The following is a 22,947-nucleotide window of genomic DNA, read 5'->3' on the forward strand; positions in this document are numbered from 1 at the left end:
TTAGTCAGCAAAAGCCTCCTACAAATGCCAGTACACGGAGCTTGAAGCATAGGGAACCCACCTCTTCTTCAACAGTGATTTGCCACACATTAACAGGAGTTCAGTGATACGCTGATTGCTTCTCTTTCAGGCCAAGACACCCTGACTCTGAACTCATTGAGCTGGCACAAGCTGTTTCCCAGTAAAAAGATTCCCCTACCTCTGAGGGACAGATCTCTCCATGAAATAAAGCGATTACACAGCAGCCCGGATGATGAGGGAGGAAAGGGCCAAAGCAGGAGGTGTAGTCAGAATCTCAACTGGCCAAGGCCTGGGGAGTATACACCTCCCAGGGTTTGAGTAAAAAGAGCAGAGGGGCTGTGTGCCTCTGAATCTGACCTCACGCTTCAAGGCACTTCTTGTTGCTGCCAGTTTTATCCAGGCAAGAAATTTGTTCTTATGTAATTCTAAGGGAGATCGACCCTGGGTGTTCATTGGAAGGACTGATGCTAAAGCTGAAACTGCAATACTTTGGCCACCTCATGAGGCGAGTTGACTCACTGGAAAAGACTCTGATGCTGGGAAAGGTTGGGGGTGGGAGGAGAAGGGGACGACCGAGAATGAGATGGCTGGATGGCATCACCGACTCTGTGGACATGAATTTGAGTGAACTCCGGGAGTTGGTGATGGACAGGGAGGCCTGGCGTGCTGTGATTCATGGGGTCGCGGACAGTCGGACACGACAGAGCGACTGAACTGAACTGAACTGAATGAGTACTACAAAGCCTTTTTCTCTTAAGTCTCCCCGCTTCCTTCCCTACATAGGGACAGCGGGGGTCACACTTAGTGGGTGGGTGCCACACACAATTTTTGTGTGCCACATGCAATTTTTACACAGGATGGAAGGAAGGCTCCTCCACACACCCAAGACAAATACGATTTTATGGTAATCAAAGCCTGCCTCAGTGGGAGACGTTCTGTACAACATGCTGGTGATATTCCTTCAATTTTTTTTTTCTGGTTGTTTTTATTTTTTTCTTTAAAGTCCATTGATCATCACAAAAACCCAGGAAATGCAACTAAGGAGAAAACAAATGTCCAACTGAGATCTAAGAACCCAGAGCTACGGAGGAGACGTGGCACTGGATGCAGGGTGTGCGGGACTGGGTGGAAGGGTGGTCCCCACAGGGCAGCTGGCCATGGGAGACACAGGAGGGAGGTGAGGCTGCTGGCCGAGCGGGCAGTTATGTTAACCGCTGCACGATGACGGCATTGAGCAGGTTGGCTTCCTTCAGTGTCTGGTTCTCGTCAGCCAGCTCTTTGTTCGGGAAGGTAGTCATGAGGACAAAGCTGGTGGCAGCCATGGCCGGCCGGGCGTCTACGATGAAGAGTCGGATGTCGCTGATCCTGGGGGAGTGGGGAAGTGGGTGAGAGGTGTTCTCTGCTGCCTGCTGCCCAGTCCCACCCCGCTGCTAGAGGGAGGCCACATCACATCCCCAGGTCCCTTCCTCCACCCCATCCTCCACACAGTGGCCAAAATGCTCATCTGGAAACACATAAGCTCATGTCACTCTTCTAAAATCTTTCAGAATTGCTCCCGTCTTCCTTGTTATAAACATCAACCTGCTGACTGTAGTCCCAAGTCCTGCCTAATTATACACCAAACTCCTCCGCCATTCTCCTACCTCCCCCCCTCAGTTCTTCACCGTGCTCTGCTCTCTGCCCACATCTGGTCTCTCTTCCCAGGGGCTTCCCTGCCTGATTCCTCTTCTATAATCCTCATTACACTTGCTCCACACTAACCTCACGTGAAGCCTGTCAACACTCAAGGATGGCAAGCCACTCCCTGGGCCTCACGTGGGTTCTGATTTATATGGCCTATGACTGATAAAATTTAGACACTGCTATTCCAGGGAAAAGAGTTGTTTTGCAAATATCTTTACTGGCAACAGTCCTCCCCTGCTAACCCCTTCATCACTCTGTGCCTCAGCTTCCCCATCTTTAAGCTGGGGAGGCAGTTTGTTTCAATCTGGCCCAGAGGAGCTGAGATAGAACAGGTACTCTAGAATTCTCCAAGTCCAGATTTCAGAGATCTTCATAGCCTAGAGGTTGTCAGAGGCCCCTGGGGGTAGGGAGGTGGATAAGTGGGATGAGTGAGTGGGATGCTGCATTTTGATCCCTCCCCACTCCATCAACCACAGCAGTTCAGATTTCATCTGTTCTACTCTTGGGCTTTAGCATGAAACTTCCTATGAACAAATAGTTCGAAACAAATCCATCTGAGGAATCTGTGACCCACACGAAGGAGAGGGAGCAGTCACAGGCTACACTTATTGGAAGAGCGGGGACCAAACCAAAGGCTTCAGACGTTCACAGCTACCCCACTGCCTCCTCTGGATAGAGCCTGGAGAGTCTGCTGGTGTTTAGGGGAAAGAACTGCTCCCTCTACTCATTTATCTGTGGGAGTTTCTGGGACCCTCTTAGAATAAGCCAGGCCCCATAATGCAAGGTACCTGTGGCTGTGGTTAAACTTCTGCACCAGCCTCCCACCGTCAGCAAGCCGTATTTGGATGTTTGTGGTAGGCTGTGACTCATCGATTGAGATGGAAGAGCTGGCTTTGGCTTCATTTTCTGCCTGCTGTGCTGGAGAGCTGGTATTCAATACCTGGGGGGCAGTGCTGAGGAGAGAGAATCGCATCAGGACATGAACAGAAACAAAGCCCCAGCAGGAGTGGAATCCTGTCAAGGATTTTTACTGAGCATTTGCTATGTCTGGTGCTGTTTGCTGCTACTGACATAAGGAGTGACAAGACAGAACCCCTGCTCTGATGGAACTTAGAGGTGAAACAGAATTCACCTCAACCCCCACGTTACTGCCAGCTCCCTCACTCCTGGAGTTGGGCAAGTTACCAACCCCCTTCTTCCCTGGTATCCACAACTGAACAAGAGCTTGAAGGGAAGAAAGCAGTATGCAAGACAGCTGACGCTGGAGGACCCAACAGACCAGGCTGAGTTTTAGCCCCAGTGAGAGGCTAAGGCCAGAATGGGGAGGGGGTACTCCAAGTCTGCAACTGGGGTGGGTGTCACACAGCCTGGCAGGTGACTGTTGGGATGTAAAGGACAAGTCCAGACTATTATCCTCTGATGGAACTTTCAGGCCTGCCTGCCCTAGTGCAGCCTCACTCATGTGGGTATCTCATACTCACTGGTCAACTATCAGGAGACAGTTCAGATTTCTGGAAAGTCAACCAAGTGCCTGGCACCACAGGGATTAATTATATAATATGAACAGGACATGGTGCCTGCTGCAGTGTGGACAACTCAGATCTTGGAATGAGATGGACCAGGGTTTGAATTCACCCACTAGCTATGGTGGTGTTGGGCTAGTTATTTAAGCTCTTTGAGGTTCAACAAGAGTAGTAACGAGGTTCTTTAATAAGGACTATTATGAGAATTAAAGGGGTGTTACATTCAGGGAGGTGGACAAACACAAAATGCACACAAATTCCCAATTCGCCACAACTGTGTGGAGGTGTTATCTTTCTTTTTTCTCTTAGCAGATGTCCTTGTCTAGACCTTTGCAGAGAATAGAGGCCATCAGATGAGAATCCCCTTGCCTTCCCCCAAAGCCTCTAATTAGATCAGTTCCTCCACCTCACTTCTTCCTCTGATCTTTACAACCTAAAAAGGGTGTTCTTAGCAAATCCAACTGAAAGTGCTTTCCTAAGTGTGTTCCCTGGGACCTGAGTCCCTTGAGTTATCTACAGGAAGGTTCTGGAAATGTCACATATAATACTGACAGTGTCAGAGGCCACTAACATATTAAAGAAGGTCTTGAGAGGTCATAAAGAAACCGCCTGCAATGCAGGAGACCCAGGTTCGATCCCTGGTTCAGGAAGATCCCCTGAAGAAGCGAACTGCAACTCACTCCAATATTCTTGCCTAGAGAATTCCATGGGCAGAGGAGCCTGGCAGTCTACAGTTCATGGGGTCACAGAGTCAGACACGACTCAAAGACTTTAAAAGGTTGTGAAGTTAAGGCAAACTTATTTGACCACTATGTTCTTTTTTCATGTTAACCTCCTGAAGATCATTTCATGGAACAGTCCATGAAATGTTGCCCCAGAGCACACAGTCAGCAAGGAAGAACTAAAAACTGAACTTACTTTCTGTGAACATCAAAAATATGGGCTTAGAGAATTATAGAGTGGAGATCAGAAGAGAAAGCTGGCCACACTTACTGGCTATGAGAAAAGCTTCTTCTATGTATCGACCTTACAACGTGTGGGACTCAAAAGATGAGACACACAGATAAATTACACCATCATAGAAAGGTAAATGTTGCACCTGTAAATGCTTAAGATCTACTCTGTTCTGTTCATTAGTTTTAACAGCATTAGGTCTACTCTCTAATTAGATTCTAGGTAGCCTGGCCCTCAACTGTTTCTAATAGTTCCAAGTACGACAGGTACTCATTGACGCTGCTGCCTGCCAGAAAGGCCTGAATGAGAGAGAAGCTGAATCACACGGCTCATTTCCTTTGTAGTGGGAATAAACTGGGCACAAAGGTGCTCTGCTGCCACAATGCTGAGTCCTGAGGCCCCGTTTCCTGCTTTACAAAATAGAGCACTGCAGCAAGCATGCTGAGCAGCGGAGTTCATCCCAGCAGCAGTGACACCCTCACCCCATCCCAGGCACACTCGTGGTGTTTGCTACTCGAAATCCATGCAGGCTTCTCAAATCTTCAGATTAGTTCCCATCCAAACAAACACATGCAAAACCTAAAACAAAACCTAAATTCTTTCATGCAACTGAAAGAATTTTTAAAAAATTTCTGAACTAAGAAAAATCTATTCATTCACTTTATTTTTCTAGGTAACTGGAGAAAAAACAAGAACTGACCAATTTTTGAGGGAAACTTGAGAAAAATTTTAAAAAGCTGGCTTCCTGATCATTTTATTTAACAAGACAGTAAAATTTATTGGAAAAACTAAAGCTAGAACTGAAAATCAAAGTGGAACTGGCAATGAACATTTATTTAGCTGACAAGCTTCATGTTTGATTATCAAGCTCTGTTGATTCATCATCTGCACTAATAACGTAGTCCCATCCTAAAACAGAGGGCTTCCCTGGTGACTTAGACGGTATAGAATCCACCTGCAATGCAGGAGACGTGGGTTCCATCCCTGGATCGGGAAGATCCTCTGGATAAGGGTGTGGCTACCCACTCCAGTGTTCTTGCCTGGGAAATCCCATGGATGGAGGAGCCTAGCAGGCCACAGTCTATGGGGTCACAAAGAGTCAAACGCGACTGAGCGACTAACACTTCACTTTACCCTGCTGCTGCTGCTGCTGCTGCGTCACTTCAGTCGTGTCCGACTCTGTGTGACCCCATAGACGGAAGCCCACCAGACTCCCCCATCCCTGGGATTCTCCAGGCAAGAACACTGGAGTGGGTTGCCATTTCCTTCTCCAATGTGTGAAAGTGAAGTCGCTCAGTCATGTCCGACCCTTAGCGACCCCATGGACTGCAGCCTTCCAGGCTCCTCTGTCCATGTGATTTTCTAGGCAAGAGTACTGGAGTGGCTTGCCATTGCCTTCTCCTTAAAATACCTTTATTTTTTGAGACGTATTGTCCTGTACACACAATACAGTTAAGATATTCCAAAAGCAGAAGCATTTTCGGTTAATATCATGAAGCCAAACAAACCCAAACTGCAAGGTGTTCTGAGTCCTTCCTTAAAACTACTGGTGGGTGAAAGAAGGGTACCATGTTTTGGAGGGCAATGTGAAGATCTTTTGAGCTACTTGTTGTACTACTTCCAGTACAACATCAGGGGTATATAAAGATTTAATTAGATAACCACTGTAATGTTCATAATACTTATCATCACGTAAATACTTAATAGCAGGGACTGGTTAAGTTATGGCACATACGGAGGATAGAAAATTATGTTAGCATTAAAAAAAAAATTGTAGAATTGCATTTACTGATCTGGAACGATAGCCAGACTACACTGACTAGGCAAAACAGTAGGGCATAGAACATTTGTTTTTACTCACACACCCTCAGATACTAACTGGATATATCTGGCTGTTAGGTTTAAGAATAGCTTTTACTCTTTATCTGTATTTTTCTATTTTAAAAGATAAACACACTTTATTTTCAATAATATATGGGAAAAAAATTAACTGGTGCTCCACAAAGCTTACCACAACTGACAGGGAAGTCACAGATGGGTCACTCTGAGAACAGCTGTCCCAGACTAACCCACAGGCCCCAATGTGGGAGATGAAATGATGAGAGCAGGGTTACTTCAGTATTTTGGTCCTGGTAAATCACAGTCTATTATCTCCAATAAAGCTATGACCCTTGCTCCTGATGAGGTATGAATGGCCAGCAGGGAGGCAGGGGATTCGAGGAGAGGGCCAGTCAGAATCACAAAGAGCACAGCTGTCAGCAGACCAAACTCTGATTCCTGAACATGCTGGTGAGGTGAGCAAGGGCAGCACCGAGAACAAAAGCTGCCAGAGCTAAGTCAGGAATAGGGTTATGCTGCGCAGAAGTGTGGGAAGGAATGCCAATCAGAAGACCAGGTTCTAGTTCTGGTGGCACCGCAGGGAGCACCTAAGGGTAACCCTTAAAGTCCAAGAGCCTCAGCCTTCCCTCTGTAAAAAAAGGACCGTACTGTGTGTCACCATGCTGAAAGCCTCCCTCAGAAGAATACTGACCAAGTGACCCCATGCAGAGCCAAAGCTGAGTGGATCCCTGAGAAAAGGCTGCCTGTCTGTGGGTTAGTCAAGGATCTGGTGTGATAACTCTGCTGATCAGAGGTAACAGGAACTATCAACCAATCAGATCCTGTTAATATGAAGGGTTTGAATGCAAGACAGAGATAGTGGCAGAGGACTCAAGGCAAAAGTCATAGGGAATGACAAAGTAAGTGTCAGGCAGGACCAGAGAAGTAAAAATAAGAGCTCCCCTAACACTGGAGCAGCAGCCTGCACAGGGGCAACGATGTCCGTGAGCTTCCCTAGAGCCTGAATGATGCTGCTGCAGGCTAGCTGGACTCCTTAACCCCTCTGAATCCCCACCTCAAGTGGCCTGAATACGTGTGTCTGCTTCAGCCTTCAAGCCGTCGAGGAGGTGATCTCTGCCCTGAGCACCTAGATGACCAGGTCACAGCAGCAATGTGTCACCTTCGCTGCTCGCTGTGGGACAGGGCTCTACGTGCTCCTCCCACAGCAGTCAAGGAGATAAGGACACTTACTAGTCCCACTTTAAGCTGAGAAAACTGAGGCTGTACAGTCCAAGGTTATATGGCTAGAAAGTGAAGAAGAGATTTAGACTTAGGTTTGTTAACGCCAAAGCCTATGTTCTCATACTCCTCCTCCCGTAAAGTCTGAAGTACTCTGTAATAAACAGTAAACAGCTGCATCAGGGGAGCTGCGCACAGGGTCTGCTGGGCCCAAAGGAGTGACCCACACAGTTCCACCCTACCTGTGCCGCTCCTTACCTGCCCAGTTTCTGACCCTCGCCGGTGAAGGCTTTGAAAGCTCCCTTGGGCTTCACGAAGTCCTCATCCCGATGGTCCTCCATGTCCAAGTTCACCTGCCCACCATGAGCTAACCTCCGCAGCTCTGCTGGCACCTCTCTGTGGGAGAAAAGGCAGTGCTGGGGCCCACACAGAGCAGGATGGGAATGACAGTGATGGGTACAAAAGGAGAAGAAACTTCTCATCTCCAACTGATGGGCCTCCATGGGGAGCTGACTGCTCTAGTGGCTGTCTGTCTGCCTTCCCCTTCTCTCATGCCTGCCTAGAGTCATATCTGGTGACTTGGCTCTGACCTAGGCTCAAAGTGGAAAAGTAAATACACAGGGTTTTGGAAGCAGATCTGTGAATCTATTTCTCAGCTGTGCTAAATCTGCTTAAAATTTTAAATTTCTTAAATAATAAACATTTGAATTGGTTTCTTCTTTCCTATCTGCCATCTCACTCACTGATATGGAGCCTGAAGGAGGGTTTTTCTGCTCACCCTCTGCGAATAGACTCCAGAAACTGGGCATTGGATGGGTCTTGGTAGCTTCTGAGTTCACCATTGTCCAGGCTGAATCCAGTCTTCCAGAGCTTCAACACTACATGAACCTATGACAACAGGAGGTAAGCAGTCCATACATTGTCAGGAACCTGGCAAGCACACCAGTGTGAACCTGCAAATTAGCGAGTTTTTTTTACTATTTTACTGTGTCATTACTAACACACAGACAGACAAACATATACTCATGCACAAGGGGAGCAATCAACAAATAATGAAATAAGTATTAACCTAAAATAAGAAGGTGATATGGCACAAGTTAAGAGAATAGGCTTTGACTTAAACAGACCAGGATCTGCGTCTTGATCTTGCCACTCACTAGCTAAGTGGCACTGAGCACATGACTCAACTGATTGAAGCTGTAGCTTCCTTATCTGTAGGGTTGCCAGCGTGCTTGGCACATAGCTCGTGCTCAACTACATTAGCATGACAAATTTTACACAGACTATTTTGCAGTCATTAAAAATGATATCTACAAAATTTGTTAACTCCCTGTACACATCCACAGGAAACGGTCTAGAGGGCTTAAGAACAACATATTAGCCGCTGCTGCTTCAGGTATATAGAATTTTTATTTCCTTCTTGCTTAACTTTGATTTGGAAAAAACCCAAAATGATTAAAAACAAAAACATTATGGAGACTAATGTTCACAAGGTCATATGAAAACATTTATGGCACTGAAAAAGAATATATACAGATGAGTCACTTTGCTGTTCAGAAGAAATTAACACAACACTGTAAATCAATTAGATAAAAAATGTTTATGGCATAAACTTCAAAATTGTCTCATAGCATTATTACACTTAGTAGAGAAGGGGGGACCCCCTATGCACAGGGAAAAAAGGACTGAATAACAGTAAGAAAAAGTTGTAAAAGTATGTTTCAAGCCTCCCTGGGGCGTCTAAAGAGCAAGTTCTTTAGCCTTGTCCACACCACCAGAGAACCCTGAAATTGCTATCCCTCTGCCTGAGACTCATGGAATGCTCAGAAACCTCCTTTGTCTATCCACTCTGCCCACCGCAACTTCCCCAGCTCCCCCTGCCACCAGCCAGCCAGAAGAGAGCTGTCTGTGACTCTCAGGGAAGCCTTTTCATTCACGGATGACACAGCAAATGTGCTGCCTCTTCCCTTTCAGAGGCTGCTGATACATGGGATTAACTTCTCCCCCAAAGTGATTAAACAGTCCACGAGATTCCCCATAGAAGATGGATGCACACTCACATCTTGGCCAGAATGCCGCCTCCTTTCTCCTGCCACGTAGGCAGACTCTTCCTCTGGTGCCGCTCCAAGGCGGTAGCCACCGCCTGCAAATGGCTATAAAAGACAAGTTCACAAACACCTAAGGAGTGGGTCAATGGTGACCAGGTTATTCAGACAAAATGTTATTTCAAGATTATTAACTACGAGGTATGCCTTCTCTGAGTAGCAAACTCAGAGCTACAGGGTCAGGATTGGGGTAAAAACTGGAAAGGTGTGGCTGGAGAGTGCTGCTTGGCTGAAGGGAATGGTTGCAACTAACATCTAGTTAATCAAGACCATGCTGGAATCTCAGTGCAGGATAACACCAGATACTTTTTTAATTTTCACAAAGAAAGCAGAAATTCAGATTTTATGTAAACCAGATGGTTAATGATTTAATTAAAAAAAATAAATAAAGACATTAAATCAAGTTGATCACGCCAAACAAAACAACTGGCAGAACCTGATCTAGACCACAGGTTTGAAAACTTTACCCCAAATCCTGACTTCATGTTAAAAGGTAAGAGAAACTGCACTGCTCTTCTGCACAAGAGGAAGTGAGCAAACGAAAAACAAAAACAAATTCAGTCACTACTGGGTGATGAAGGCCTCCTTCCCCTTGCTCTGGAACCTCAGTTCTATGGACATAGAGACATCAACCCCCTATGCTCACTCTTGGTTTACTGGTCTCTCCAGGGCTCTTGGTCACTCGTTCCACAGCTACAGCTCCATGCTCCTTGGCACCTTTAAAGAGATCGTCTACCAGCTCGTTGGGACTTTTCTTCCTGGGAGGGCCAACAATCTGCTGTCCACTTCTCTCTGATCCCCCAGCATAAAACCTGCACAGAAAATACACATCTAACACCAAACATGCTTAGAAAACAGAGCATGTACCAGGCTTTGGATTAGGAGCTGGGCACAATGAGGCAAAGGGTACCAATGCTCATTTTTATGGAACGTACTGTCTAGTGGGAGATACATATAAAGAGGCAGGCAGGCATACTGCAGTGTGAGCCACAAAAAAGGTAAGGAAGGGGTCTCTGGGAATACAGAATAGGGGAGAACAGTCAAGGGTTTCTGGAAGGGTGTTTTCTGGGCTAAACCTTGAGGATGATGAGTTTATCAGGTAAAGAAACCAGAAAAGGGCATTCCAGGCATGCACATTAGCTCTGGGAATTAAACACCAACACTTTTCCAGGAGATGATCACTATGTTCACAGTCAGAAGCAGCTACCACTAGCAGCCCCAGGTTAATGGTGGCAGTGGCATGGTTAGTACAAGCAATAAGGTTCCACTGTTGGCTCTGTCACTGAGTGATCTGGGCAAGCCAGTGCATTGCCATAAGCCAGTGCATTATACCTCACTTTCCTTCTTTGAAATAGAAGGGGAAGAACCACATGCCCTACCTACCTGTTCCTTAAGTCAGGGCCGTGAGGTTCAAATCAGCGGATGTATGCAAAAGAATAAGCACAGAGTAATGCACACATGTAAGGTGGTTTGATACCGCACCGAGAGCTCACCCAAGCCTCACTTCACCTTGCAATTCTTGTGACACACACCAGGAGGATGATGACAGTGGGTACTGGAGGTGGTCAGCAAAGCTCAAATATAAGCCCCAAGATACCCACATCTGCTTTCTAATGGGCCAAGCAAAGCTGGAGATTAAGTTAGCACTTTAGTTTTTTAACCTGGGTTTGAAAATCTGCAGTCATGTAGCCTTGGCTGGCTGCTTCCTTCTCACTCCTATTCACAGCTAAGTCAACAGCACATCTCAATCGGGAGAACCGAGAACCTATAAAAATTAGCCTCAGCCTTCCTTGTCTTGACACTACCCAGGGAATGCAAGGCAAAACCCTAGGCCTTGGCATGAACAAGAGGACCAGTGTCATTAGGTCTGAAATGCTAAGGGACCAAAGAGGTCCCTCTGGATGTGAAGTAAAAGGTCACTGCCTGGAGGATGTGACCAGACAGGAGAACCAAGAAGAGGTTATTTAGGAGTTGGGCATTCACTTACTTGATGACACTGTCTGTCAAGCAGCATTAAAACACTGAAATTAACATTTATTCCTGAACTTTGAGTATATTCAAATAGAATAGAGGTAGGGCAAAAGTCACTACATGGATGAAAACAAAGAATAGAACATACGCAATTTCTGAGCCCACTTCCCAAAGAGTGACTACAATGAGGTAACTGCATTTCCATAATGGTTATTACACAGTGTTCCTCAGGAACGTTTGACAGACCCAGGAAGATTTCATGGAGAACCAAAACCTGTAAAATGAGGCTGCAGCCAGTTCATCCTTGTTCATTCCAGGTAAAGTTCTGTAAGGTTCTTATTATGGGATCTCAAAGCCCTGGCTTATGAACTAGGAACCTATGATCAAATGCCTTAAAAGTATTCATGGTCTTGACCCGGTATTTTCATTTCTAGAAACTACTTAATATAACCTGAAATGTAGTCAAAGATTAATACACAGAGATGTTCAAAGCATTGATATCTACAGTGGTAAAAAACTGGAAATGATCTAAACATCAAACATTCCATATGATGGATTATTATTATTATAGTCAATGAAAACACTTACCAAGAATTTTAATGACATAGAGAAATATGTAGTATCATATATCAAGATGTAACATTAATTCTACAAAAGCAAGAAACAATCTTATCTGATCCTCATCATGTAAAATACAATATCAACAAGCTACCTTTATACACAGAACCAAGACTTAGTAGAAATATGCCAAAACATTAACTGTAGTTACCAAAGGTGGGTGTTATATTTTTTTCATTATGCTGTATTTTCCACAATGGACACCAGTTTTATTATAACATTCCTAAAGGTTAAAAGCAAGCCAACAAAAAACAGTACTGTGTCTGTATAACAGGGGAAAATACATTTGTAAGCCCATTTTCCTGTTTATTATGTAATATATTGCTTTATCAATTAAGGAAAAACTGGAAGGAAATACACCAAAAGTACTGATACCTGCTACCTCTGGGTTGTGATACTATGAATGTTTTTTTCCCTTATAGATTTATTTCCTTTCTCCTAATATTCTTCAAAAATATGTATTATTTTAAAAATTAAAAACAACAACAACAAAAACCCCAAATAAAAAAATGGTAAGAAGACAGGGATCACTTCTAAGCTACAGGGAGTGGAAAACTGTTTCTGGTATGTGTGTGACTAGCCCACAGTACTAATGGTTGATGATAACAGAGCATGTTTATCCTTCTAGGCCCATTCAGGTAATTACCATAGAATTTCATGTGGACTGTGCCCCCAACAAAGACTCACCTCTGACCCTCCTCTTCCTCCTCGTCCTCATCTTGGTCGTGAATGAGGTCTCTGAAGGATGTCACCCTATTATCGCTGGAGACACAGAAAGGACCAAATTGATCTCATGGGGAGTTAAAAAAAGGTAACCCCCATCATCAACTGCTAAAAGTTGAGGACACTGAGGTTTAGGTTTTTTGGTGGGACAGGAAGAGGATCTAGGTGGAAGAGGGTTATCTCTCTTATGTTTATATGCTAAACAATGTGATATTTATTTATTCAAGGTCACCCAGGACTAAGAATAAATAGGAAGTGTATCAAGAAGTAAAGTGGAATCCAATTTAAGCTCTCCGAGGGGAGAGGAGGGAACCGGATAGGGACTGTACTACTTTAAAAACATACTACCAGATTGTGATTTTCATCATATAATTTTTAAATATTGGGGGGATGCCTGTGTGTCAGTCACTGAACCGGATGCTAGGTCTATAAAATTATCAGGCACAGTTCTTACCCTTTAGTTGCTTACAGGTTAGTGGCACTCTGGCCTGGAAACCATCCATTAAATACTGTGTAATAGGGGCTGCGACAAAGGAAAGCACATGGGATGTGAGAGCAGAGTCTTTTGTTCTAGGTGGGGGTGGGGGAAGTATCAAGAAAAGCTTCCCAGAGAAATGCGACATTTGGACCTAGTGCTGATGAACGAGAGGCCCATCAGTCAACTGGATAATGGATGGTGGTGATGGTGGGGAAAGGGGACCAGCAGGGCATTATAGGAAAGCAGTACAGGCACACACAGAAACCAGGGACAGCAACACATTAAAGGACAATCAAGGAACAGAAATGAAACAAATATGTGCGTGAAGAGGCCCCTGTCTGCTTCTGCTGTAGCTTAGTCAAGCACAGGGTGCAGTGGAGAGGGCCCACTAAACATGTTATGAGAAAGGTTAACTCCCTCCTCTGATGTTGTCTTACACTGCCACTTTTTTCCTATTTTAGATTTGTCCTCAAGGAACAACCTTAGTTTTTCAAGGATCATGAGACACAATTTATAAAAACATTTTCTGTATTTCTTACGGGGAAAAGAGTTGTTTCTCTTTAATACGAGGAGATTCTTACGGGGAAAAAAGTTGTTTCTCTTTAATACGAGGAGAAGGGGTAATAGCGATTTGGTGAGGCTAAGAAGGAGTTGTTTACTACCATTCAGTCTTGAAGAAAGATTTATTTCAGGGAGACAATCAGAGGACAGAATACACTCTGAGGCTCCACCAACTAGACATAAGAGGACAAACAGCAAATGGTGTAGCAAATACATTCCTGCCTGAGTGAGCTGAGAGCAACTTCCTGGGCATTCCTTCATGCTCTACACAACATGGTCTAAAAGGATGCAAGTGATTAAGATCTGTACTAGTGCCTTAAAGGCCTGTTGTTTAGTCACTAAGTCGTGTCCGACTCTTTTATGACCCCATGGACTGTAGCCCACCAGGCTCCTGTCCGTGGGATTTCCCAAAAAAGGATACTGGAGTGGGTTGCCATTTCCTTCTCCAGGGCATCTTCCTGATTGAGGGATCAAACCCACATCTCCCGCATTGGCAGGCGGATTCTTTACCACTGAGCCACCTGGGAAAGCTAATTCCACTCATTACTCTTCCCAATGGATTTTTCTCCAGATGCTCAGCTTATCATCTATGGCAAAAAAAAAAAAAATTCTCTATCTTTCCATTGTTAAACACCTTCAAATACACATGTGTACATGTGTACAGGGAAAAGACCCTCATGCTGGGTAAGACTGAAGGTAGAAGGGGAAGAGGTTGACAGAGGATGAGATGGTTGGATGGCATTGTTGGTTCAGCGGACATGAACTTGGGCAAACTCTGGGAGATGGCGAGGGACAGGGGTGTGCTGCAGTCCATGGGGTCACAAAGAGTTGAACACAATTTGGTGACTGAACACCACCACCACCACCACCAGCTTGAGCAAACCACTTGCTCTGGCTATAGGTCTCTTTCCCCAAAAGTTCTCAATCCCAACTTAGCTTCCAACCCTGGGATCTTGGGCATGCTACTGAAATTCTCTAAGTCTTCATTTTCTCATGTGAAAACGGAAACAACCAGCACCAACCTCGTGGGCTTGCTGTGAACAGCTGGGGTGCTGACAGACAGTGTAGCACATTTGAAGTACTACTCTTGAGCAGCAGTTATCAAAGTGTTGGTCCGTGAACTAGGAGTATCACCATTTACCCTTGAAATTCAGACAGATGCAAATCCTTCACCCTTACCCTAGACCTCCTCAATCAGAAACCCGAAAAGAAGTATCTAGTAATCTGGTTTTAGGAGTCCTCCAAGTAATTCTGATACATGCTCAACATGGTCTGAGGACCACTGTTCTGGAGTAATGCTCTGAGAGTTACCTTAACATTACAGATGTCCTGGGGACATCACCAATTTAAGAATACTGGGTCTTGTATCTTCCACAAATTGGCAAAATGTCTCAGAAATTTCAACTTTTCAGGATCAGAACTCTATCTCCCAGGCACTCTGAAGCGGCACAAAGGTGCTCTGTCAGATAACATTTTCTGCAGTGACAGAAATGCTGTTAAACAGCTACCTGAGGCTAGACGCTACCATATTAGACAATATAGTTTTAGAGAATCAGACAATCGTGGTCCCTAGCATTTTAAGAAAGTACAGTTTTATTGAATGAAAGAAGAAGAAAAAGGAAGAAATAACAGCTTCCTGCTTACTCAACCCTGTGTTAGGTACAGGGGTGGGAGATATCGGACAGGAAGGTAGTTAGCAGAAGCAGCAGTTTTGGATTTAGACGAGTCTGGGTTTGAATTTGCTCTAAGGGCAAATGTGTTACTCATACTAAGACTCAGCATCCAGACCTGTGAAATGGTGAGCACCCTACCTACTTCCACGGTGGTTACTGAGGTGTAAGAAGATAGTATGAAAGAGTATCTGGCAGAGTCAGACAGATGGTGGGTGCTTCTGAAATACTAGCCCTTCCACCTCGAGGAACTTAAAATTTACTGAGGGAGAAAAATATTCCGATAACTGTCAGAAGAATTCAAGACGACCTAGGAGAGATGTCATTGAGTATTATGCAGATACGGGTTGTGAATGGAGTTTGTGCTGCCTCTAGGTTTGAGGATTACATACTTATTAGAGAAGGTGGGGAGGGAGCTAAACATGGAAGGTCACAAAGGATTTGGAAAGGTGGAAAGGAAGCAAGAGACTAGGCACGTCGAGTCAGATGGGACGCTCAAACAAAAGCAGAAGAACCAAAAACTAAGGCAGAACTGAGAAAGAAAGATTTAAGAAAGGAGGAACAGGGGGATAAGATGAGGATGGTAGGTGCACTGCAAACTCCTGAGGATGCCGAATGTCCACAGGGAGAGGCAATACATCATTCTGGCTGAGAGCGGAATGCTGGAAGCAGAAACAACAGATTTGCTTTTAAATCCTTGTTTGACTAGCTGTGTGATCTTGGAAAGAAGCCCAGCTTCAGTGTTTTCATCTGTGAAATGGGAAAAACAACAGTAGCCACCTCATAGGGTTGTAGTAAAGCATTAAAAAGACGTAGATATAAAAGCTTAACCCAGTGCCTGGCAGCTGGTAAGCACTCAATAAATGATAGCTGTTATTATTGAGGAGTTCAGACTTTCTCCTGTAGCTACGGTTAACGTTTTTATGTCCCACAGCCCTTTGAGTATCTGATAAAAAGTTACGAATATTTTTGCCTGAAAAGGCTCAACATATATACAAGTTCTTATGTACAGTTTCAGGTAATTTATGGACCTTCTGACATTCATTCCATAGATCCCTCCTAGGGGGTTAGCCTCCACGTTAGGAGCTTACTAACTGAGTGCTGTGCACAGAGGCAGTGACAACGTGAAAGAGTATGAGAAGATGACAGTGGGGGGCGGGGACAGCTCAGCAGCAGGCTAAGCGTCCTGCAACAGTCAGGTCAAACAGGGGAAAGGTAGGCCCCATACAGAGTTCCTCTTGGGTGCTAACACATGCCTGCCTTCTCCCAAGAATGCAGTTGGCATTTACCATCTGGACAAGGACAATGATGTAACACATGGTGCCTTCCCTCTCCCTTTTCCTTGGTTTCACCTAAGCCCAGTACCAAGTCTGAGGCCTAACCAAAGCAAAAAAAAAAGTAAGCCCTTTAGAATTGCATGTGTGCAAGTCTTTTACTTCTCTTGGTCTTAATGATAAACTCTATTTCCTTGGTTCTTTAACTCTTCTTAACATATGAACTTGTGGAATGAGACAGGGAACAAATAAAAGAATGGGGAAGATAAGAATGGATGCTAATAATGGTAATACTAAAATGACAGTAATAGCAGTTAACATGTTCTGTGCTGTATTAACTAATTTATTTGCCCATGTGTTAGGCACTACTATCCTTCCCATTTGACAAGTGATGAAAAGTGAGGGACTGGCGATGTTGAGTAACCTGTTGAAGGTCACAAAGCTCTCAAGTGACAGAGCTGGGATTTGAAGGTGGGCGGTCAGGCTCCAAGCCCAGGCTCTGACAAACCACTGTCTGGACTGGACTTTGGGTCTGCCAGAGAGGACAGGCATGAACACGCACCTGACATCACAAGCTAGGTGTCAATTTCTCCTGCTCTCTATTTCTGTGCCAACACCCAAGAGTAACCTGGCGTGCCCGTGAAAGACACGCTGCAGGAAACCAACGGTCCCCATAAGCAGCTGCAGAAGAGCCCTTACCCTACCAACCAGGTCCCAGGCAATAAAACCCTGCTGTGTCATCAATGACACCTCACAGGTTAGCATCTATGAACAACTGAAACATGTCCTGCCTATTACCTCTTTCCTCTGGAAACAGAGAAGAAGTTAAGGAAACAATGACAGCTGGGGTTAGTGTTCCTTCTTGAAAGAGGGAAAATGTGATTAAAATCTCAGATGGCCTCAGAGAGAAACACAATTTATCACTTCACACCAGCAAAGAAACCCTATATATGTGTTCTGGAGTTGAACGCAAACTCAAACTAATTGAGGACATACACCAGAGTAGAAAAGGCTTTAGCAGAGAAGGGAGATGTGGTTCACACACCTTTAAAGGAAGAGGCCCTGCCTGTCTCATGAAGTCCTGCAATAATTATTGCAATCTGCAGATCACAGTAGTGATCTGCTCTAAGAATCTTGGAGTCAGGGCAGCCAGGACAGGGGATGCAAATGAGATTCCAAAGGTTAACACTGTTTCACAAAATAAGACAAGGTCTCCCTAATCAATTTGGGACAGAGCATGTTAACAGGTTTCGTTTTTCTAAGTCTTTTTAATAGGGTAATGGGCACCCTAAAATATTTAAAGAGCCTTTTAAAGTCATCTGGCCTAATCTTTTAGTCTACAGCATCCCTGAAAGGAAGCACTTCAGTTTCAACTTAAAAACTTTCAGAAATGGAGAAGCCACTCCTCACATTTCATAAATAAGAGACCCCCCCCAAACATTTTAAGAGGTGGTTCTGTGGTTTCCTCCAGGATTGGATCATAAAGCACATTCAGGTAAGAATCCCACATCTCCACACAAAAGGAATAAGTCTTGCAAGAAACTACTACCCACCAGTCAGTCTTTCTCCCTCAAACCCACTGGCCCAAATCCCCAGGCCTGAACCCTCTGTCAAGTCAGGAAATAGTCCACCACTGCTGGAAGCACACCAATGTAGCAATAACTGAAATTGGCCCTTACCTGGGGGCTGTGCCTCTGGATACTGAACTGGGGGTTGCCTGCGAAATGGTCACAATGTCTTCGTCCCCTCCATCCTCATAAAAGCTTGCTAGGGCGATCTGAAACAGACAGGCAGTAACATGGGATCCTTAAACAGGCCTTCATCTAACACATCTCCTTTGAACACAAAGGAGCAAAGACACAAAATATGGCCCACGCTTATAAAGCAGTCTGTATCTGGCGAGCCATAGAAAATAAGGCCAAAAGATTAGGGGCCCAACTATTTGTTTTCATACCACCTGAAACAAATTCCACCTACTAAAGGAAAAAGAAGGCAAAAAGGAAAGCTGGGATGGAGACACTCCTCAATGTCATTTTATGAGGAAATGTGATCTAGTAAAAACAGTGTACATTTATTTAACACTCATTTATGTGCCATGTTGCTCTGAGTGCAACTCTATCTGTGCTAACTTATTTAATCCTTAAAGAACCCTATGGAATTAGTGCTATCATCATCTCATTTTATAGTTGACAGAGAAGTGGTGAGAAGAAAACTGTCTGAGGTTACATAGTTGGTAAACAGTGGAGCCAGGATTGACCCCAGGCAGTCTGCTCAGGCCCTTGCTCTCAGCTCTCAGGTGACAGCCAGGAGTTGGAAACTGTGAGGTCACTACAGATGACTACTCTTACTTTTTCTCTGAGGCTGTTTCCTAGTCTGTGCAACGGGGACACCCATCTCACCAACCTTGCAAAATGGATGAGAGGATCCATTAACATTTATGCACAGTCATATCTTAGCTCTCTACATACAGAAGGAATATGGACCTCTTTTAGCCATTTGTGATTGGATGTTTCTTGCATGGACTCAATGCATAGGTATTTACTAATCACTGCTTCCCTGATGGATAAAACAATAAAGAATCTGCCTGCATTGCAGGAGACCCGGGTAGGGAAGATCCCTTGGAGAAGGGAATGGCTATCCACTCCAGTATTCTTGCCTGGAGAATCTCATGGACTGAGGAGTCTGGTGGGCTACAGTCCATGAGATGGCAGTTGGACAGGACTGATCGACCAACACTTACTCTACACAATGAAGTAAGAGCGCAATGAGGTCTACAGAGATGACAAGACAAGGCTGCTGTCCTCAAGGTCACCACACTGCAGGAGACAGGGAGCTGCTGTGGGACACAACCAGCCTGTTGGAAGCAGTGTGCCTTTACAGGACACACTTTAGCCAGCCAGCCAGGATGCACTGTGCTATGGGACATGCACTGAACTGGCATCAAGGTGGGTCTATGTCCAAGTCATGGGCAAGTCACGTCACATACGTGGGCGTGCTTCCGCACTAACAGCAGGAGAAGACCTGCCAACTGTAACACTGGGAGCTTCTAGGTCTTTCAGGTAGAAGCTGCACTTTGCATTTTCACCCAGCACAAGGGCTTTACACCATATTCCACACAGTTGTGATGCTTTACCTAACTTTATACTTTCGCGAAGCAATGTAAATAGTGAAGTCAGCAGACCCAGTTCACATCCTAATCCCTGGGTGTGTGACCTTGGGCCTATCACTTGCCTCCTGAGCTTCCAATTCATCAATTTCCTCAAATGAAGAAGTTTTCTTCACTTCACAGTGTGCCGCGGGTAAACCGAATCATGTATGTAAAGTGCCAAGGCATGTGGTGGCAGAGCTTAATAGAGCTTGGGCTCTGGTATCAGAAAGAACTGAGTTCTAACGCTGTATCTTCCACCTGGTAGCTAGGGAGGCCTTCAGCAAATTACTTAACTTCCCTAAACCTCAGCTTTAAAGTGCAATGCTTAAGATACATAAAGCTCATGGTAGCACTCAATAAATATTAATCATCGTCATTCATCGAAGATGTAGGCTGGCCAAAAACATGTTTGCAATTCTTTCTACAATTAATCACTGCTGCTGCTGCGTCACTTCAGTCGTGTCCGACTCTGTGTGACCCCATAGACGGAAGCCCACCAGGGTCCCCTGTCCCTGGGACTCTCCAGGCAAGAACACTGGAGTGGGTTGCCATTTCCTTCTCCAATGTGTGAAAGTGAAAAGTTAAAGTGAAGTCGCTCAGTCGTGTCCGACCCTTAGCGACCCCACGGACTGCAGCCTACCAGGCTCCTCCATCCATGGGATTTTCTAGGCAAGAGTACTGAGTGAGTGCCTATTATGTGTCAGGTGTTGTTCTACATACAGAGGATTCAACAGTTTACCCAAATCCCTGCCTGGTGTAGTTTATCTTAATCTCTTCTCAATCAGTAAGTATTTTTTGTGTGTCTAATACCTGCCAGTGAACTACACGATAAACTACAAGAAGGCTCCCATTTTACAGAGAAGTTACTCAATAAATATGAATAGGATCCAACTCTGCGCCACAACCCAGTTTATCCCAGCATTTAGGTACGAGGGGGCGTGTGACTGAGGCTGCGGAAATGGAAATGAACGAGCACCTCGTCCCTCCCGCCGCGCCGCTCCACCCGGGAGCTGGTAAGTCCGGACGGGGCTGCAGCCGAGACTTGGCGCGGCAGCCACGCCCCCAGGGTCCCCGTCTCCACGAGGGCTGCGGCAGTGCCCAAAGGCTCGCCTACCCGAGAGCTAGGCAGAAAGGGAAAATGAGGCCCGACAGACCAGGTCAGTCTGGGGCTGGGCTGGCCTGCGTTTCCCCTCGCCCAAAACGAGCTGGCGACGCGTGGCAAGCGGCCCCAGGACCCTGAGGCCTGGGTCGGGCCGCAGCCCGGCGGGATGACTGTGCGCTTCGGCCGCCGAGGGCTTGAGGCACCAGGTGTCTGCTCCCCATAGTACCCTGCCTGCCCGACGCGGGCCCCTTCCCGGCGCTACCTGCAGGTCCCAGCCGGCCGACTCCAGGAAGAAGCGGGCCCGATCCTCCTCGGCGCCCGTCACCGCCACGAACTCCCTCAGAGCGTCCTGCCGCTCCGCCGCCATCTTCGCCCGGTGCGCCGCCCAAACTGCCCCGGGTCTCACTGCACAGCCTCAGCCCCGCCGCAGCGTTCCGCCCTCCGGTTGACCGGGTCCAGCCGAGTGGAGCCCTCCCGCAGGCCCCGCCCCATACAGTGCCTAACGCAAAACCTTCCGTGCGGGAAACGCCGGCGCTCTGCGCCCTCTGGCGGCCGCAGCCCTGACCCTAAGTCTAACGGCGGGGGAGGGAGCGCGGGAGGAAGAGAGGCGGGCGGGTCCACCACAGTGTACCTGTGGAATGAAAGCTCCCCAAAGGATTCAGTTTCACATTATTCATTGAGTCATTTCCTCATTTCATTATTCTTTCGTTCATTCACTTGTTCAACTGAGTGGAACCAAGGGCCTGGTGCTCTTTCAGTTCAGGTCAGTTCAGTCGCTCAGTCGTGTCCAACCCTTTGCGACCCCAGGGACCTGCAGCCCCCCGGGCTTCCCGGTCCATCACGAACTCCCGGAGCCTACCCAAGCTCATGTCCATCCCATCGGTGATGCCATCCAACCATCTCATCTTCTGTCGTCCCCTTCTCCTCCGGCCTTCAGTCTTTCCCAGCATCAGTGTCTTTTCCAATGAGTGGGTTCTTCACCTCAGGTGGCCAAAGTATTGGAGTTTCAGCTTCAACATCAGTCCTTCCAGTGAGTATTCAGGACTGACTTCCTTTAGGATTGACTGGTTTGTTCTCCTTGCAGTCCAAGGGACTCTCAAGAATCTTCTCCAACACCACACTTCAAAAGAATCAATTCTTCAGCTCTCAGCTTTCTTTATAGTTCAACTCTCACATCCATACATGACTACTGTAAAAACCATAGCTTTGACTAAAAGGACCTTTGTTGGTAGAGTAATGTGTCTGCTTTTTAATAAGCTGTCTAGGTTGGTCATAGCTTTTCTTCCAAGGAGCAAGCATCTTTTAATTTCATGGCTGCAGTCACCATCTGCAGTGATTTTGGAGCCCAAAAGAATAAAGTCTGTCACTGTTTCCATTGTTTCCCCATCTATTTGCCATGAAGTGATGGGGCCGGATGCCATGATCTTAGTTTTCTGAATGTTGAGCCTTAAGCCAAATTTTTCACTCTCCTCTTTCACTTTCATCAAGAGGCTCTTTAGTTCTTCTTTGCTTTCTGCCATAAGGGTGGTGTCATCTGCATATCTGAGGTTATTGATATTTCTCCCAGCCATCTTGATTCCAGCTTGTGCTTCATCCAGCCCAAAATTTCACATGATGTACTCTGCATATAAGTTAAATAAGCAAAGCGACAATATGTAGCCTTGAAGTACTCCTATCCTGATTTGGAACCAGTCTGCTGTTCCATGTCCAGTTTTAACTGTTGCTTCTTGACCTGCATACAGATTTCTCAGGAGGCAGGTCAGGTAGTCTGGTATTTTGATGATCCAGTGGATGTTGGCAATTTGATCTCTGGTTCCTATGCCTTTTCTAAATCCAGCTTGAACATCTAGAAGTTCGTGGTTCATGTACTGTTGAAGCCTGGCTTGGAGAATTTCGAGCATTACTTTTCTAGTGTGTGAGATGAGTGCTATTGTGCAGTAGTTTGAACATTCTTTGGCATTGCCTTTCATTGGGATTGGAATGAAAACTGACCTTTTCCAGACCTGTAGCCACTGCTAAGTTTTCCAAATTTGTTGGCATATTGAGTGCAGCTCTTTCA

The 22,947-nt window shown here is 45.7% G+C and overlaps 1 protein-coding gene across 2 annotated transcripts; it reads right to left on the reverse strand.

Annotated features, from left to right (window-relative positions):
• Positions 1-974: 974 nt before the first annotated feature.
• Positions 975-21,309, reverse strand: NSFL1C (NSFL1 cofactor). 2 transcript variants are annotated; one of them, XM_088843891.1, is made up of 10 exons: positions 21,151-21,309; positions 18,318-18,415; positions 12,620-12,694; positions 10,727-10,759; positions 9,990-10,155; positions 9,299-9,391; positions 8,017-8,126; positions 7,497-7,634; positions 2,493-2,657; positions 975-1,386 (listed from the first exon to the last, which is right to left on the reverse strand). In XM_088843891.1, the coding sequence occupies exons 1-10, from the start codon at positions 21,253-21,255 to the stop codon at positions 1,224-1,226; spliced, it is 1,146 nt and encodes a 381-aa protein (XP_088700017.1). In that variant the 5' UTR covers positions 21,256-21,309; the 3' UTR covers positions 975-1,223. The 2 variants fall into 2 exon arrangements, with proteins under 2 accessions (XP_088700017.1, XP_055290464.1); XM_055434489.2 differs by lacking the exon at positions 10,727-10,759.
• Positions 21,310-22,947: the final 1,638 nt, after the last annotated feature.

Source organism: Moschus berezovskii, chromosome 15 (genome assembly GCF_049115385.1).
Source record: "Moschus berezovskii isolate FMDL1 chromosome 15, NW_MosBer_1.0, whole genome shotgun sequence".
NCBI lineage: Eukaryota > Metazoa > Chordata > Mammalia > Artiodactyla > Moschidae > Moschus > Moschus berezovskii.